This window comes from Chenopodium album, chromosome 7 (genome assembly GCF_948465745.1).
Source record: "Chenopodium album chromosome 7, dcCheAlbu1.1, whole genome shotgun sequence".
In the NCBI taxonomy this organism is placed as follows: domain Eukaryota; kingdom Viridiplantae; phylum Streptophyta; class Magnoliopsida; order Caryophyllales; family Amaranthaceae; genus Chenopodium; species Chenopodium album.
In genome coordinates, this window is record NC_137840.1 from 9292264 (window position 1) to 9312036 (window position 19773).

Sequence of the window (19773 nt, forward strand, 5' to 3'; positions counted from 1 at the left end):
TCCCTATTAAATGAGGCATGGAAGGGAGTCAGCCAAATTCAATTATCTCTCGTTCCTTTTTTTTTGACACAAAACAGAGAAAGATACGACCCAAAACTATCTTCAGCCCATAAAAAAATAATAATATTGAAATATATGTTGAGATAAAGTATAGAGATAGAAATCTATATGCGTAATGGATTAGTATTCCATGTCAACAACAACAAAAACACGGATCAGCACAACGTTATACATTAATCACATTTTTGGTTTGTTCATGATCACATTAATAATACACTCAACTTATGCGACAGCTAAAAAAGAGAGAAAATCACCCAATTAAAATTTCAAATTAAACCCTGAAAATGCTGGGTTTCATAAGAAGAAATTCATCACCATCAAAATCAACACTTTATTTGAATTCATGGCTTCAAACAAGGAGAGGATTTTGTTTAGGTGTTCTTCCCAATGATGTTGACCGAAATTCCGACACTTTCACTCGCAATTCCAAACTTATGCAGGATTCACTCTCTCAACTCCATTCTAATATCAACAAGGTCACTTCTCGACTTTAATTATTATATTTTTAATTATTATAGACGGAATTTGATCGCAAGTCATGATACGACTAGAACATGACTTTAAGCTAGTTGACATCCACTTTTGTGGGTTTCGTTGATTTCCCATTTTCCAATTTTAATTTGTTTATTGTTAAAGGTAATTGCTGGTGGAGGAGAAGAAGCAGTGAAGAGGAATAGGAGTAGGAAGAAGCTTCTTCCTAGAGAGAGAATTGAACGGATTCTTGATCCTGGTTCTTCATTCCTTGAACTTTCCCAGGTTTTTACTATATTCTGAATACTTTTTATTTAGTTGGAAATTATGTGATTAGTTTGGGAACTTATCATATTTTTTTAGTATGATTATCTAAATGCATGTTTGTTCCTATAATCTTATTAAATTAGACCCTTTTATATTAATGGTTGAATGACAGTATAGTGTACTTATTTTACCAAGTCGAATTCTTGCTGTGCTGCTTAACTTTGAACAAAACTATGATTCTGCTTTATGGTAAGTCCAATGAGATTTACAAAAGAACATATTCATAGAAGGTAATGATCAATTTGTTGCTTTTTTGGACTAATTTATGATTATTGGGGATCAATGAATAAAATTGTAGTTTAATTTAACAGTTTGCATTTGACATTGCAAGGAGAATTGGAGAAACATATGTAGCGTTAGATTATTTAGGTACATGGACTGTGGAATTGAAGTTTGGGGTAAGGGGTTGTCTTGAAATTCAGAGTTGAATCCTGCTTTTATAAAATAATCACATCTAATTTTATTGGAATTCATGTAGTCCAATTCCGGCTTTTATCATTTTACTTAAGTAAGCGAAATTTTGACTAGTTTTGAATTTTTCGACTGGTAGTTGGCATACACTTTGAATATCCTAGGTTGGGTGGGTGGGTAAGGGGGTAACCACTCGAATTCTTTGAATATGTTAGTTTTTAGCTAAAAGTGGATTAATGACTTAGCTAGCTGGACAAACTTTGAATAATTCTTGTCAAGGCCTGTAGAAAGTAGAATGTACGTTTGAGGATGTTGTCACTCATCATATGGCTACTTGCATGAGTGAATTGCTTGATTTCACATCATGGCTGATTTGATGTGGTGACTTTTGATGGTCCTGACTCAATCTTCTTGGTAATCTGTTAACTCTTTTATTGTATTGATCCACTATGCTCTCCACTCCTGTTCTAGTAGTTCTACCTTTGGATTTTTCATTAGGAAGACATCATGCGAATAATAGCCAAGTAATGTAAGAAAAGAAGTTTTCTACTTTGTCTAAGCTCAAATTGATGTGATTAGCTTGCAGGGCATGGGTTGTATGAAGAATCTCTTCCATCTGGTGGAATAATAACAGGAATTGGACCAGTTCATGGGAAACTTTGTATGTTTGTAGCTAATGATCCCACTGTCAAGGGAGGAACTTATTTTCCCATCACAGTCAAGAAGCACTTAAGGGCACAAGAAATCGCTGCTCAATGCAAACTACCATGCTTGTATCTTGTAGATAGTGGTGGTGCTTTTCTACCCAAACAGGCTGAAGTCTTTCCCGACAAGGAGAATTTTGGCAGAATATTTTACAATCAAGCCATAATGTCTTCCCAAGGCATTCCTCAAATTGCTCTTGTTTTGGGTTCATGTACTGCTGGAGGAGCATATATACCTGCTATGGCTGATGAAAGTGTCATGGTAAAAGGAAATGGAACAATATTTCTTGCTGGACCTCCACTTGTGAAGGTTAGTGATACAGTTATGGTATCCGGACAGGGTACCATGGCAACCATGAAGCCTTCTTTTTATCTGTTTCCAGCTTGATCTGTTGGTCTTGTTTCAGTTTTCAGAGCTATGAGAATGCAATTGTATTGTGTGCGTGTATTTTTTTCTGATGGATATAAATTGAAACAGGCTGCTACTGGTGAGGAAATTTCTGCTGAAGATTTGGGAGGTGCTAGTGTGCACTGCAAGATATCAGGAGTATCTGATTATTTTGCTGAAGGTATTCTACTGCTGTAGAATCTTATTTCTTTATCTCATAAGAGTTGGTTGATCAATAATTTATTGATTACTTTCTCTTGTAAGCTTCATGATTTAATGAAACCATTTCTACAATCTTCATCTAGCATTATTACGACACTAATGTCATGACAATTTAAACAAGCATTACTGTCTATTATATATATATATATAATAAAAATAATGGCTGGAACTGTTTATATTAATATTTACATCTGGCTGTTGCATGTAATGTAATTGAATTTACATACTATAGTTGATGTAGAACTTGAATTAGTAATATGTAGTCCCCTAAAATTACTTTCAGGTTTCATCATTAATAAAGCTTCAATTTATGATTATTGCTGGAGGGAGAGTTTACTTTTTGAGCTAGTTCTATAATATCAAAGGTTCAGCATAAATTTATACATGTTGTCCCCCTCAACCCCCCCCCCCCCCCCCCCAAAAAAAAAAAAAAAAAAAAAGAGTTATGTTCTTTGTAAAAAATTGAAGATTTACACACTCATTATTGCAATTAGTCTATTTACGTGAACTCCTGTGAAATTTCGCTGCTACTTCTTTGTTCGCCCCTATATTATAATACGGCTCATGGTTTTAAGGAAACCCTTTCTGTTGGAATGATGAAAGTAATGCATTCATGTGTTTTTGTTAAGCAAACATATGTGTATTGTCATACCTTCTTGCTCTGTGATCTGTTGTACCTAATAATAGAATTTCTCCCAATTTATACGTATTAGCCCTTTTCTTTCTTGTATGTTGTTGCAATGAGATCTATTCTACTATTCATTTATTTCAACAATTTAGAGGAGTCGAAAAGTTCCCTTTAGCTATCACATATTGCCTCAACTATTGAACTACTCTATTTTTAAAACCTCCTTACAGCTAATAAACTTACTGTTTAAAGTCCTGGCAAACTTTGGTTGTCCACTTTCCTTCCCCTTCCTTGCATCAATTCTACTCCGTGTATGCCAACTGCTAGTAATTATTGCTTAGGTAACTGAGAAATGTGGAGGAGGAAGATTTTTGTGGATGACTACACGGAATAACCATTTTTGGCTCATGTAGCCAACCCCACTTATGGGATTAAGGCTTTGATTGATATGACCGAGGAATGTCTTATTAAAGTCTCAGTTATACAAATCTTTTTATGACGTTGTTTGCCTATTTGGCACATAAGGCTCAATGTATAAAAAAGCTCAAGGCGCGCTGAAACGTGAAGGGTTATGCAGCGCCTAGGTGCGCCTCTTTGAAGTGAGGCGCACTATATAAAGTTATGAACAGTAAAAAAATGGCAAAAATTTGTTTCAGGTGCGCCTCGTGTGCTTTTGGTGCACCTCGTGCGCCTTACCTGCGTCTAACCTTTGACCAAGTTAAGCACTTACCCTATATCGCCTTGCGCCTCAATGCCTAACGCACTTTTTTAAACACTAATAAGGTTGAACATATTTCAAGTTCTGACTTCTCGCTGTGCTCATCGCATGATATGGCAAGATGACACAGACAAAAATTTGTGATGGTGTAAGTGCATAAAGGTGGTGGCAGGACACCAACTATCTAATACAAGCACAATATGGCCTGAAATCATAGCTTTTAGATATTTGCTTTCTTCCTTTGAATGTGTTTGCTTTCTTCCTTTGAATGTGATGATCGATAAGTTTCAGAATTGTACTTTGTAAACTAACTTGCATGCTTTTTCCTGGTGCAGTGATGCATTAATATGATTTAGTAACTGCATATTATTTTGATGATTTCACACTTTCACTTATATTATTTTTAATGTTTATCCACACAAGGCACCACATTGTGACTGTGATATGTCAAGCTACCCAGCTCCCGTTTCATGACTAGTGATACTTGTGGAGAAATCTTTGAACTGAACTCGTCAGAGATTAAGGCATCATATATTACATGCTTTACACCTTCTTTGAATGCAACTCCTTGTTTCTTTTCGTGTGTATGTTGAACATCTTGTGCATGTCTAGATTGCAATTTTTGAACTTTATAGGATACAGAAGCAAAAATTCTAAAACCTGGGAAATATGACATTCTCAGCTTAATTTTAGCAGCTCTCTCTTCTTCTGTATCCTTTTTCCTTTTTCCTCTCCTTTAGTGGAAGATATATAAGGGATTGGAACAACCAACTAAAAACATTTTATTCTCGTATTTATGGCATTTCCTTGCAGATGAACTGCATGCACTGCATACAGGAAGGAGTATTATTAAGAATCTATATAAGGCTGGAGTAGAAGAATTATCTAGTACCTGGAAGACAGCAGAGCCTAAGGAACCTCTTTATGATGTGAAAGAGCTCAGATATATTGCCCCAATTGATCACAAGCAGCAATTTGATATACGATCTGTTATTGCTCGTATAGTTGACGGGAGTGAATTTGATGAATTCAAGAAACTGTATGGCACTGTGAGTCCCATATTTATCTCCCAAACACATTCACCTGAATTCCTAGGTTATAGTTATTTACTATTTCAGGCTAATCATTATTTTAATTTTAATTTTTGAATTAGAATTTCTTGTTTGTTATATTTTGCAGACCCTTGTAACTGGTTTTGCAAAAATTTTTGGGAAACCTGTTGGCATCATTGGAAATAATGGAGTATTATTTCATGAATCTGCTCTTAAAGGGGCCCATTTCATTGAACTATGCACTCAGCGAGGCATTCCTTTGGTTTTTCTTCAGAATATTACAGGATTTATGGTATGGGGCATTCTTATACCTCTGAAATATTGAATAGACTGCTTTGAGATGTTTCCTTTGCCTTCGTGTTATAAAGCTGATGTTATCGAACTAAAAGGAACTATAGGGTTACCATGGCTATATAAGTTAACCATGTTTGAGATACATTTTGATTAAAGATCTTTCTATACGCAAGAGCCACCTCTATAGAGTTGAAGACATGCGTATCTGGTTCACCTTCTGTCAACAAAGACTTGAGACAAATTTCTAATATAGGTGTTATGCAACATATTGCTAAAGATTAGGTCTCTCGTAAATTTTGAGGTTTAACTTATTTAGTTGGTCCAGAGACTTGCCCTTTCACAATTGTGTATGGGCAGACCTTATCAGGCCTAGTCGACACCAATTCAAGGGTTTTTTTAATTGTCCTGTCTCAATGAGTGTTTTCTCTAATCCCATCCCATCCTTAGCTCACTATACAACAATCCTATTTTGTCTAATCCCATCCCATGTTTTCTCTAATCTTTTGTCTTTACTTAATCCGTCTCAAATTTAATTTTTAAATCAAACTTGCTGGTTTTTTTTTCCTGAAATGTTGTCCTCTAAACACATACATTGTCCTCCCTCCATTCCTTTTTGTTCTTCCCATGAGAGAATCTTCCAAATTACTCTCAATATGTAACACATAACACATTCATGTTGTGTCTTATTTGATTCGTCTCAATGAGTGTTTTTATTAATATTCAACTGTTACATTTTTACTAATATGCATTATGCAACTAAAGTCTAAAGATATATATGGTCAAAGTAATGCATTGGCAAACGTGAAAAAAAAAGTGGGAAGAACTTTTAGGATTAGAGGGAGTATATTATAGAGTAATAACATTAAACAGACAATTGTTTCATTATGCAATAACTCTTGGTATAATGTCTTGGTAGGTTGGCTCAAAGGCCGAAGCAAATGGCATAGCAAAAGCTGGGGCAAAAATGGTGATGGCCGTTGCATGTGCAAAGGTTGGTGTAACTTTGACTTTTGCCCTCCATCTTACACATGGATATTATCTCACTCCCTTTCCTTTCTTACACATGGATATCATTCTTTTCCTATTTTGAGATTATGTTATTTGCATTTCTGGGGGTTTAGGTTCCTTTTGAGAGCATTTTCCCATCATCAGATACTTTTGTATTTGTTAGATTTTGATCTACCATGTGTGGTTGTTAGAATTTTGATCTACCAAGTAAAATTTGTCTGAAATATGAAATGCTGATAATTAAAAAATATGTAGATTTAAAGTGTTCTGAGTTTCTGACTATTGCAGTACCCATGACCCTTAGAAAAAATTTCGCGGGATTGGGGTGGTCTCCATGCTGTGACATTATCAGCGCGGGTTCCCACTTCCTTCCCACCTTGTTAGTTCCATGTCAGATCTATGCTGTTTATGTTATTTCTGTGTAAAATTTGTGACACTGAAATTTTTGGAACGTCTGAATTTTAATTTCCCATTGGTGACATATGTAAGGGCTTGGTTATTCACAGCCAACTCCCCCTCCTATTGTAAGTATTGCCCATTTACACTTTATTTATGCAACCTTAGCTATAAACTACAATTGTCTATAGAATAAAGTCTTTAGTCAGTAGATACAGCATCACAGCAATGAGAAAAAAAGGGGTGGGTGGGGGGTAGAGATAGCATATAATATAATGCAAACAAAATATTCACTACTTTTTGAATCCATATTTAAGTGGACAAAATTAAAATGGTTCATCAAAGTGTTGGCGCTTCTCTTTTATTGTGAAGTATATGATTTCATTGCATTTCGGATCAGTTTCATCTGGAAACAACACCTTTATTATTGAACCAGTAAGGTTATTCACAGCCAACTCCCCCTCCCTCCCTTCCATCCAACCTGCCACAGCAGGATTCATTTCTGAGACCCTGGATTACCACCATACAGTTGATGTATTTTGAACAGATAAGTTGCATAAATTTCAAAGTGCAAGATCATGTCACTTTTTCAAATTCTTGCTTTTACTTTTGCTTTCTCCTTCTCAAAATTGTTCACTTTGCTTGCCCCGTATTCCTTTTTAAGGGGTCTCTTTCACATTACTCCATTATCTGGTGAAATTTTCCACTTGCAACCCCCAAGTTAGTTTGTTTTTGCTTCTTAAAATTAGTGATCTTTGCTCTATGGGGCATTAATGGAAGTATTGACCTTCAGATCAATTTGCTTCTAATTCTTGGCTAATTTCTTCAATGCCAGAAGTCCAATTGTATTTTTCATATCATATTGCATGCATCCTTTATTATACCCTATAGATCGTTTGTCTATATAAGGAGCATGAGAAATGACCTCAGGCTTCTGTACAGTTGCTCAGTTTAGCATGAGCTATACCGCTTATTTGTGGACCTAGTTTTGTAAATAGTAAAGGATGCTATCTGTGTTTTGACATTATATGTAATATTGTCAAATTAAGAGGCTTTGCTATGTCAGAGTTGTGTGAACAAGTTCAAGAATTAGGTGTTAAAATCTTGATTGAACTTAAAATGGTCATGCTCTTTCGGTTAACTTTGCTATGATCAAGCTTGATCTCTGTGATTTTGGAGTTTGAGCTCATTTATTGTTATTCCCTTTGTGCAACACAGTATATATACCAAGTTTCAGCTTTGATTTTTACATAATGAGTATTATCAACCACTACTACCTTTGTTTGAATTCTAGTAATATTTGAGCTTTTAGCACTATTTATATGCGACTTTGACCATTAATATCCCTATTCATATTAAAAAGAAAAAAAAAAGCTGATATTATAAACATATACATTGAGATCAACCCAACAGTGGTTAAATTAATGACATGTCATTTAAAAATCTTAAATGAATTATTCAAAAAAGGCTTGCAAGAATTGAGAAGCAAAGGTAGTATCTCATATTGTCCATGCTTGATCAGACTATAAAGGATGAGTTCGACTTTGGAAGTCAGTGCTGTGGTTGTTTATCAGCTTTAGTCACTAAAATACATGACCACCGTCTTCTCATTAATATGATTTTTGTGCGATCAGTTACTATACTGTTGGTTTGATGTGTTAAACTGCTCTCTCTCACGAGTTGGGTAAATATTATCTCTTAATGAAGCCTTAACTTTCAAAAGCAATGGAAATGAATGTGCAAGTACCGCAAGCTTTTTTACTAAGTACTGATGAGATTGAGGGCATTGCAGCACTGATTATATGCAACGTGCGCGGATGTTCACAAGCAGAAAATTAGCCGGAAGGTTGTTTGAGATAAATTAGCTTAAAGCTTCGTACAATCATTAATGGCTTTAGGCCATCACTCTCAATGTTTTTTCATACAATTTCTGAATGCCTTCCTTCTGCTACTCTTCTACTATTTATACTACTGCTTTACTACATAATGGACAAAAGCCTTAATTACTACTTTACTACTTTTTGTCTCTTGCTGAGTTACTATAGTGAAAATCAGTCCTGCTCTCTGCCCACTTAACCGTTGCTTGTGTTGGTAGTGGGAGGGTGTTCTGCTGCTGTTGTGTTGGTAGTAGGGTGGTGGTTTGCTGCTGTTGTCTTTTGTCTTCTTCTGTACACGATAGTGACTGGTGGAGGGTGTTGGTGCATTGCATTATATTGGAGAATTATGGGCCAATTTTTTAGTATGGTAATTGGAGACTAGTAAAAGAGGCAACCTTCAATTTTGTTGTACATTACTAGCTATAGGATGATATCATCTTTAATTTCTTGATTGACCTTACAATCAAGAGTAATTAGTAGCCAAATTAAATTATTGCATCACAAAAGATGTCACACTGGGTGTTTGTAGTGATTCTAGGGGTATAGAATACCCAACTTTTCTAAGACCCTGATATATCTATCAAATTGTGGAGAAAAAAATGATCATATATTATCAGTTATCAGTATGCTCATTGTCTATGAACTTTCCAAGGAATATTATGTTAAAATTATATAACTATAAGGCACTCTATTTATAACATGTGGCCCATGTATATTTGTTCTTTTCTTTTCTTTTTTTTAATTTTTTTTTTTTTTTAAAATGTCATAGAACTTTCAAGATGGCTAAATGAAATCCTGCTTAGCTGTAGGAAAATATTAGAATTTAGCATGATGGTTCTGGGTGTTGGATTAGCTGCTAGCCTGCTTCACACCGATGAGTAGACTGCTAAAATTTTTTTAAGTATCTTTAAGTTGTTGGTCTCTGGTGGCGCGGGGGCGCGCCCAGGTGCGCCTCTCTGGGTCTCTGTTCCGTACCCTTTTATGAGCGGCCGCGCATCCACCTTAGAGAAGGCCGCGCCTATACGGGTCTTTTTGGACGATCTAACTAATTTCTCCTTGTTAGTTTCTCTATATATAGATTTTCCTTCTATTTTTAGGGAGAGAAGAGTTAGTTTTAGAATTAGGTTAGATTTTGTAGAGAGAGAAACTCTAGTTTGTAGAGAGAAATTCTTGATTGATGATTGAAGATTCATGATTCTAAGCATTTTCTCCATTGATTTGAAGCAAGTTTGTAAGGGTTTCTTTTACTTTAATGCAGTCTTTAGTTTTTTATTTCAATTGTTTTGTTGATTGTTCAAGTTTGATTGACTTGTGATTAAATTAGTTTGATTAATATGATGATGATGAATTTGTTATTTAGCTTAGTTTTGATCTTGATTTCCATGGATTGTGAGTAGTTTTTTTTTGCTAGGGGAATGGTGAAGCATATATGAGTAATGCATTGATACTAATTTGGGGAATTGGATGGAGTTGATGTAGTGATTAAATTGGTTGATTGATTATGTGCATGTGTGTGATTGATTGAAGAGTAGCTAACTTTGATCGTTGCACTAGATTGCATTGTAAGTTCACATTGATACGGACAATTGATTTGTGGCTTGCATTTGTCGATTGAGTTGGTTTGTGAAGTTCCTAGCTAGAGTCTCTCCTAGTTGATGCTAGTTTGACCTCTAGGAGAATAGCCTATCATACTCTTTTGATTGCTTAATTGATTTTCCCTCGCAACACTCGACTTAGTCAATTCCAATCCCGATTAGTTGTATCCATTGCATGTATATGTAGATCTTAAACCCTAGTGTTTGATATATTCGGTTTTAATCTCGTTTTCTTAGTTGTTTTAGAGTACACACACCTTGGTTCCTTGGTTCACCCGTGGGCTCTTCATTCTATATCATCCCGGGGCTATTGAAACCACCAAATATGGCAATTTCAAAACACGTTGATAGTGCGTCCAACATCCCAAAATAATGATAGCACCACAATGAACCCACCAAGTTCAAACTTTCTTCAAATATAAGCACAATTTTCCCTATCTTACCTCACAAACAAGGCTGACCTTTTTACCTCAAAATTCGATAAAATCGAATGTAATCACATCAAAAACCGCGAAACACCTTTCCATTGCTCATGCTCACTTGAATTAATCCAACTCCCTGAATTCACCCTATAAATCCAAAAGAAAAAAAAATAAGTGAAAGAAAAGAAAATAAAAGAAAGAAAATTAAGAAAAAGAAATCAAAAGAAAAGGTTAGAAATCTCAGGGTTCCTCCCGAGAAGTGCTTGCTTATGGTCCTAAACTCGACCCTTCCTCCAAATCATGGAGGGTCAAAGAACACCACCTTCTTCGAAGTGGTGGAAGGCACAAATTCCTCTTCAATAATTAGCAACTTCTCATTGTTGCTTGATAAAAGTTCGTTTGATTGGACTTCTAAAGCAAGTCTCTCTTGCTTCAACTTCATTCTCATTCTCTTCTTCCTAGAAGCTCTCGCTTTCTTCTTTACCTTGTTCCTTTTTGTAAACGGTCTCACACCATCCACACTCTTAGGATCATTTTCCTCCTCTTGAGGGTAGAGCTCAAACCAATGCGGAATGTCAATTACCTCTTCGTCCATAGCCTTTGAAAGCTCCTTTTTCTCTTCACTAACTTTCATGCAATCAAAACTCACAAGCACAGCATCACAAATCTCATGAACATCGTTAGTCGAAAAATTAATCACACAAACATTATCAATGGAGTGAAGGGAATTAACACACGTGATTCCTTTCACAAGGGACAAAGACTCATGCATCGGTTTTAAATCAAAACTTTCCTGATTGTTACCAACTCTCAAAGTAATTCGACCTCTCTTAACATCTATCAAAGCTCCCGAGGTAGCTAAGAAAGGTCTTCCTAAAACGATAGGAATATGGTCATCTTTCGCAATCTTTAGCACAATGAAATCAACGGGGTAGTGAATTCTCCTATCTTGAGGGGGACATCTTCAACTCTACCTTTAGGAAACTTAATAGAACGGTCGGCCAATTCAAGGGTCATGTTAGATGGAAAGAGCTCACCTATCTTAAGTCTCTTGAAGACGGAATAAGGCATGATGCTAACACTAGCACCAAGATCACTAGGGCATTTTGGAACAATTTCCCATTAATATTGCAAGGGATGGAGAAATTTCCGGGATCTTTCATCTTTGGGGGAAAGTCATTATGGATAAAGGCACTACAACACTCCCCCAAACTCACCGGCTCAACCACATTGCAATCTCTCTTGCCGCTCAAAATTTCCTTAAGAAACTTAGAATAGTTTGGCATTTGTTCCAAGACTTCGGTGAAAGGAATAGAAAGATGAATTTTCTTAAGCATTTCGATGAATTGCCCAAATTGTTCATTCAATTTGTGCCTATTGAACTTTTGGGGGTAAGGAAGTTTGGGTTTGTAGACTTCTTTTTCTTTCTCTTTCACCTTCTCAACTTGTTCCTTAGCAACTTCCTCATCTAAAGGGCTCTCATCTCCCTCATTCTCAATTGGACTCTTTTTCGCATCACTCTTCTTAGACACCTCACTCTCAAGGACCCTACCACTCCTAGTGGTGATTGAACAAACCGGTTTCTTAGGATCAATTCCTTGCGAAGGTAAAGAAGAAAGGGTAGCATGCTCTTTCGAGGTGTTAGCTAGTTGAATGATTTGGGTCTCAAGCATCATTCCATGAGTTAACATATCATGAAACATTTTGTTACTAGACGATATGTAATCATTCAATTTCTTGGCTTGATCTACCATGACATTCTCTAACCTACTCATAGAATGAGATAGTAGATCATAGGAATTATCACTTTTCCCTTGGGTCTTTGGAGTAAATTCGGGTGGGGGACCTCTTTGAGCATTGTTTTGAAAATTTCTCCTACTTTGATTACTCCAAATACCCCTACCATGATTTTGGCCGAAATTTCGATTATGGTAACCATAACCTTGGTTATGATCCCCATATCCTTGGCCGTGACTTTGATCATTATAACCATAGTTGTTATGGTTACCACGAAACCCTTGGGTTACTTGGTTCCTATAACTTAGAGTAAGAAGACGTACCACTCCACGGAAATTGGGAGGGAAGAGTTTGTGCTTGTGAAGAAGCATTCTCAAGCTTAGCCTTGATGGAAACCACCTCCTTCCCTAAGTTCGAAAGTAGTGTGGACAAATTGTTGAAGGCGTTGAGTTGATCAATCAAGCCATTTTCGCTTGTCGACTCTATCTCAACTTCTTGCCAATCCATGTAGTTCCTCACTACATCATCTATCACATCCACAACCTCCTCCACCGTCTTGTTCATGATTGGGCCTCTGGCTCCGACATCAAGACTTGACCTCCCTTGAGGACTCAAACCACCATAAAAAAATTGAATAATTTGGTAAGTCGGAATTCCATGGTGAGGACACTTTCTTTGATAATCTTTGTACCTCTCCCATGCTTCATAGAGGCTTTCACTAGTCCTTTGCTTGAAACTTTGAATCAAAACTCTAGTCTCCGCCGTTTTCTTTTGAGGGAAGAAACGGGAAAGAAATTTCCCGGTGACTTTATCCCAAGTTCTCAAGGAATTAGGCTTCACTTCCTTATCAAGCCATTCTTAAGCTCTTCCAATTAGGGAAAAGGGAAATATTTTAAGCCTTATAAATTCTATATTTCTCGAACTCCTTAAGATGATTGAGGGGACTTTCATTTGTTGCATCACTATATTGTCTTCTTTCAATCAAAGCTATCATTGGCGGCTTGATTTCAAAATCACTATCCGGGATTAATAATGGAGCAATCCCGCTCTCATACTTGTATGCACCCGGAGTGCCTAACTGCTTCAATGTAAGCCTTGGGACTTCTCCCATGTTAACTTGCACACATAAAATCATTGGCGGCTTGATTTCAAAATCACTATCCGGGATTAATAATGGAGCAATCCCGCTCTCATACTTGTATGCACCCGGAGTGCCCAACTGCTTCAATGTAAGCCTTGGGTCTTTTCCTATGTTAACTTGCACACATAAACTCAAAAGAAACTATTAGTAGCACGGCTACAAATGTAGCCTAAAGGAGAAAAATCTTTTTGTATTTTTGAAATAAGGTGAAATAGACTCTACAACAATAGCAAACAACTACACTATTCACCGGCAACGGCGCCATTTTGACGAGGGGTGGAACTGGGTCGTTGAAACTAATCCTCCCTCGGTTAAACAAAATTTGTAATCACTCAACACACCCTTATAACTAGCATAGGAGTAAGTCGAGGGTCGAACCACTAGGAATGGAAGGTGGTCACTATTGCTAGAGTTAAGCTATTTCGAAGAAGTGAAGTAAGGTGTGTGTACTCTAAAACAACTAAGAAAATGAAATTAAAACCAAATATATCAAACACTAGGGTTTAGGATCCACATATACATGCAATGGATACAACTAATCGGGATTGGAATTGACTAAGTCGAGTGTTGCGAGGGAAAATCAATTAAGCAATCAAGAGAGTATGATAGGCTATTCTCCTAGAGGTCAAACTAGCGTCAACTACGAGAGACTTTAGCTAGGAACTTCACAAACCAACTCAATCGACAAATGCAAGCCACAAATCAATTGTTCGTATCAATGTGAACTTACAATGCAATTTAGTGCAACGATGAAAGTTAGCTACTCTTCAATCAATCACACACATGCACATAATCAATCAACCATTTTAATCACTACATCAACTCCATCAATTTCCCCCAATTAGCATCAATCCATTACTCATATATGCTTCACCATTCCCCTAGCAAGAAAACTACTCACAATCCATGGAAATCAAGATCAAAACTAAACTAAACAACAAATTCATCATCATCATATTAATCAAACTAATTCAATCATAAGTTGTAATAAAAAACTAAAGACTGCATTAAGGTAAAAGAAATCCTTACAAACTTGCTTCAAATCAATGGAGAAAATGCTTAGAATCTTCAATCAAGAATTTCTCTCTCTAAAAACTAGAGTTTCTCTCTCTACAAAATCTAACCTAATTCTAAAATTAACACTTCTCTCCCTAAAAATAGAAGGAAAATCTGTATATAGTAAAACTAACAAAGAGAAATTAGTTAGATCGTCCAAAAAGACCCGTACAAGCGCGGCCCTCTCCAAGGTGGATGCGCAGCCGCTCATAAAAGGGTACGGAACAGAGACCCAGAGAGGCGTGCCCAGGCGAGGTGCGCCCGCGCCACCAGGTCGCGCGCGCCCGCGCCTGGGAGCAGGGCAGCCTCCACCTTCGACTTTGCTCTTCCTCGTGCGCTCCACTTGATGATGTTGATGAACACGGAAGGAGCAGATAGCCTCCACAGTGGCTTCAACACCAAGAGTGGTGTACCCGCCGCTTGCATGCACGAGCTAGAAGACTTGGACTTTACACTCCTTCAAACTTGAACTTCAAATGGTAGGCAAGAGGCATCTCAAACGATGTAAAACTTGGGAAGGAGACTCGGGGATCCTCGGATTATGATCATTCATAACCTGAAAAATGAACGAAACAAAATAAAAAGAAATGCATAAAAATAGAAAATCAACTAGGAAAATGCAAACTAAGGAAATAGAGAGTAAAACTAAGGAAAAACTAAAGAAAATAGCTATAAAATAGCATGAATTCCACCCTAAAGAGAACCATATGAGTGCCATAAATGACACTCATTAGTCTCATGTTTGGTCTGGGATACTTTACCTCTTCCAAATGCTGTAAGATAAATACTCCGTATTGACATCATAGGAATAAAACTAAAAAAGTGGCAGGATCCCCAATTTGAAATGTAATTTCTTCCTCAATTCCTGTGTGGTTTTATAGTTAGTTATGTTTGATATAACACTATCTTTGAATGGATGACTTCCAAGTTCGTGTGCAATAATTAATGGATCAAAGACCCGAGGAAATGAGTGACCTGTATATGTTTTCTGAAATTATCACTCTGTGCAGGTTCCTAAAATCACTGTTATAATTGGTGGAAGTTTTGGTGCTGGAAACTATGCTATGTGTGGACGTGCATATAGTCCCAATTTTATGTTCTTCTGGCCAAATGCAAGAATATCCATAATGGGAGGGGCGCAGGTATAACTTTTATACTATGTTATTTCTTTTTACCGCCTTTTTAATAAAGTGTTGATTTTAATTGTTTATTGTGTCTTACGTAGTACTACGTATTTGATAATTGAGGTTGCTGTGCCATAACATTTTAGGTTCATTTGTGAACCATGAGGAATACTTTAAGCTACTTGAGCTTAAATTATCAAAGACTGAGATTTAGCAGTTTTTAAATGAGTTAGGTGATGTGCAATGACACAGTAGTGGCAATTACTTACCCCTATAACATCCCCTATCTCAACCTGCTTGACTTATCTGCTGCTACCTGCTTTACTTTGGCGTTCTTATTTTATCCCATTTACAGACTTAAAAAGTCATCTTGTAAATCAAATAAATGGAACTGTTGACTATGGCCCGTGTAAGTCAGAGTTCAAAAGACCTACTTTTCAGCGTGTAGTTTGTTGACTTTGTTCCATGCCCAGTTCCCCACACATGACAAGTTTCACAGGACACCACTGCTATCCTTTTTTTTTTTTTTTTTTGAAAAAATTCTTCCACACTCACTTCATGGATGAGTTCATCTTTAGCATAGTTCTTGTCAATTTCCTCTTCAGATTCATTGTTCTATAGGTTTTGCGTTGCCCATACTCCTTTGAGGGTATCTTTTTGGCATTACTGTGTGTCGTGTCTGAGTGACTTGCCATTAAGGAAGACTATCAGTAAAGCTGGCTATTAGTAGGTTCAACACAGAAGCTACTGAAACAACACAGATCTTTTAAGATGGTAGTGACAGGATAAGGGCTGGAGCGGAGCATGACCATGTCTCCAGCAATGGCCTTAGGGTTGGCAACAGACAGAGCTGCTCATGAGAAATTATGACTTGGCTCAGCTTAATTCACTTGTAAATGAGCTTGAGTACTTATGCTATGTTTGGATAACAAATTAGAAGAGAAATGGAAGGGAGGGAAATAGGAGGAAGGGGAAGGAAGGGAAAGTGGAGGAAATGATGAGCTCCATTTTCCCTCCAAATCTCTCCAATTTTGAAGGGATGGTCTTTATGAAAGGAGGAGGGATCATGGATCCCTCCCTCCCCCTCCCCTTCCCTCTGCCAACATATTATCCAAACAAGAAGTTTGTCTCCCTCCCTTTCCCTTCCCTTTCTTTCCTTCCATTTTTTGTTATCCAAACATATAGCCTTAATGAGCTGAACTTAAATTCAGCTGATTTTGAGTCGTGGGCTCATAAAATTAAGAAATCGATGTATACCTTTCAAATCATAAGAGGTAGTTATAAATTTTTTTTACCTCTGTGCATCAACTTTCTATTTAAAGGATATGGTAATTTTTAGCAAAAATTGGACCAAGCCTATTAGCCAAACACTACCAAATAACTGAATAGAAAGAACACTGTTATTATTCTCAGTATGTTACCATGTATTAATTGTTGAAACATTGTTTATCTAGGCAAACTTCAGCTGTAGTTCGAGATCTAGAATCCAAGCTAAGCTTCAGCTAGGCTCATCTAGTTTAAGAGGAGCCAGTGTTTGAACTCCGTATGATCCAAGTTAGATTGAGCCGAGCCATGTTGGAATTTAGTTTAGTTCGATTCATTGCGAGTCCTGTGGATGGGTGGAAGCCTGGCAGTGGAGCTAGGTTATAGGTTCATATGAGCTGAATTAGGGGGGAGGGGGGGGGGAGTGGATAATTGTGGGTTGAGTGGGGCGCTAGCTTGCTGACCCATAAAGACTGTTCTTTTTCCATCATTGTCAAAAAGGTTGGTTGATATCATTTTCAATGTTCTTACGTGAATTACTTCCAATATACAATGGTGATTATGATATGCCTTGGCCCTTGGAAGCATAAACTATGTAAATACTAGATGCACTTCTCTGTTTCTTTTTGTCAGTTAATATGTTGATCTATCAAAAGAATAACATCATGCTTGATGAATTTTACCTTCTACCCTTATATTGAGTGGTTTAAGTGGATCTTTGGAAAGTGAGGCTTGCAAGTTCCAACCTGAGCATTATGTAGTGATAATCATTTATAATCCATCTGAGCATTATAGGATACCCCTGATCAGATCAAATACCTCTTATAAGATGATAATTTTTTTTTTTTTCATTCTTCTTGGACCACCATTTTTAATCCATTAAACTGAAGAATAGGGATCAATGCTATTTTTGATATGTATATTAATTAATGGTTTTAAACATGATGTTTATTTTTGAGCAACATCAAATGTGCATGTTGATTAGCTGGGGGTGCACTCTCTCTTCTTTAAATAGAACACAGACTTGAAGTATCTAATCCAGGAGGCCAAGAGATGCCAAACCAAAGAGTGCTCAATCTCACCTGAAAAGCCAAGTATCCGAGTTGTAATTGTACTAAAGCATAGAGTAGTTGTCCACGAAGTTATTATGCTCCCTAAAAGCATGGTTAAGACCCAGCTAAGATTATGTAAACCATGTCACTACTCACTTGAATGGTCTGCTTACCCAATCCTCAGTTGCCTGTGCTGATGATAGAAGGTGTTACAACAGTTTGAGCTAGCTCAAGATCCTTGATTTATTTTTTAACATTTCTCCTGCTGATGTTTAATGACAAATATCACGTGATTAAACTGTAAAATGAGGACTAATTTCTTGCATGGCACTGTGTAGGCTGCAGGTGTACTGACTCAAGTAGAAAAGGCAAACAAGAAACGGCGAGGGATCCAGGTAATGTTTGTTTGGAAATGCTGCATTTTACTTGTACATTGCTACTGGTCTTTAGAATCTTGGTTCATGTGCCAGACAACTACGTTTACCTGATCTTGCATATATTTTACTTGTGTAGTGGACAGCTCAAGAAGAGGAAACATTCAAAGCGAAGGTGGAACAAGCATACGAGGAAGAAGGTTCTCCATATTACTCCACTGCTAGGCTTTGGGATGATGGTGTCATTGATCCTGCAGATACTAGAAAAATTATTGGTCTATGCATCTCTGCTTCAATGAATCGTGCTCCGGAAGAGACAAAGTATGGTGTATTTAGAATGTAATGATCAAATAGATGAAATGATGATCCAGTGTAAATATTTAGTCTGTAAATTTCAAGAGAAGCCATCAAAATTATTTAATGTTATTTAGACATTTTAAAACTATGCCAATATGAGTCAATGTTTTCAGTATTGAAGATTACAGTAATATGAACCTTGTAAAATGATATGTGCTATACACTTACGTCATTCAGTACGTATTGTACCTGGCAAGAGATGTAAGATGAATATAATGTAGGGTTTTAGGTACTCTAAGCGGAATTTCATGAATCACATTCATACGCACCTAAACAGGATCTCATGCATATACAAATAAAGATCACATAACAGTTTAGAATTAACCTTTGAAGCGTGAATCCTCTTAGCAATCTTCTTCTCTACCGGAGATAAAGAGCCTCAATTGTAACTCCTCTATTCGGTCCACCGGATTGAATCAACACTCCACCAATGCTAGTTGGACGGGAAAAACCTTTCACCTTTCTTGGAGTTGAGAACCAATTTTAGAGAGAAAATATTGAGAGAAAACTTACGTTGTTTTTCAGAAAACTAAATACTGTGTATTTTAATTATCCCTAACTAATTAATATATAATCATATTATTATTAATTAGGTTAGGGTTTTCTCTCCCCTTTCCCTATTTGGCCGGTCACCCTAAGGCCCACTATGGGCTTCGGGTTTCTTTATTGATCCAATCCTAATGTGTGACCTTGTAGGATCCGTTTAGGCGGGCTTCGGGTTTGTTACTTACTAACCCAAAGTTCTATAGCATTCTCTAGCAAGACGTATAGACGACCCAAATAAACGAATTACTATCTCCATAATACGATCCATGATTATATTAAGTAATTGCACTAAAGTCGAGGACACACTTCCTTCATATAAATCTAGTCTTTATATTATAAGCCAACTAGCCAAGGCATGGAGTTGTGATGTCCTCCTAAAAATACTTTAATACCGGCTTGCTCTAGCGCACGGAAAAAAAACAAAAAAAAAGGGGGGGGGGTAAAAAAGCAATTCTAGGTTCTTACTTGCAACTTACCTATAATTAAAGGAAAAAATGACAAGAATAATCTCAACTTTACGTGATTCGTCCAAAATAATCCCAACTTCGGA

The 19773-nt window shown here is 36.9% G+C and overlaps 1 protein-coding gene and 1 non-coding gene across 3 annotated transcripts; both read left to right on the top strand.

Moving 5' to 3' along the window:
* Window positions 1-201: 201 nt before the first annotated feature.
* Window positions 202-18797, top strand: LOC145640889 (methylcrotonoyl-CoA carboxylase beta chain, mitochondrial-like). Of its 2 annotated transcripts, XM_081692117.1 has the most exons (10): window positions 202-536; window positions 697-816; window positions 1849-2283; window positions 2452-2542; window positions 4743-4978; window positions 5109-5273; window positions 6192-6266; window positions 15518-15649; window positions 18285-18341; window positions 18460-18797. In XM_081692117.1, the coding sequence occupies exons 1-10, from the start codon at window positions 345-347 to the stop codon at window positions 18661-18663; spliced, it is 1707 nt and encodes a 568-aa protein (XP_081548243.1). In that variant the 5' UTR covers window positions 202-344; the 3' UTR covers window positions 18664-18797. The 2 variants fall into 2 exon arrangements, with proteins under 2 accessions (XP_081548243.1, XP_081548245.1); XM_081692119.1 differs by lacking the exon at window positions 202-536 and having other exon boundaries at window positions 735-816; window positions 1856-2283.
* LOC145641210 (small nucleolar RNA R71) lies at window positions 12963-13068 on the top strand. The gene has a single exon (XR_014115271.1). It is a non-coding gene; the product is annotated as a small nucleolar RNA R71 (small nucleolar RNA).
* Window positions 18798-19773: the final 976 nt, after the last annotated feature.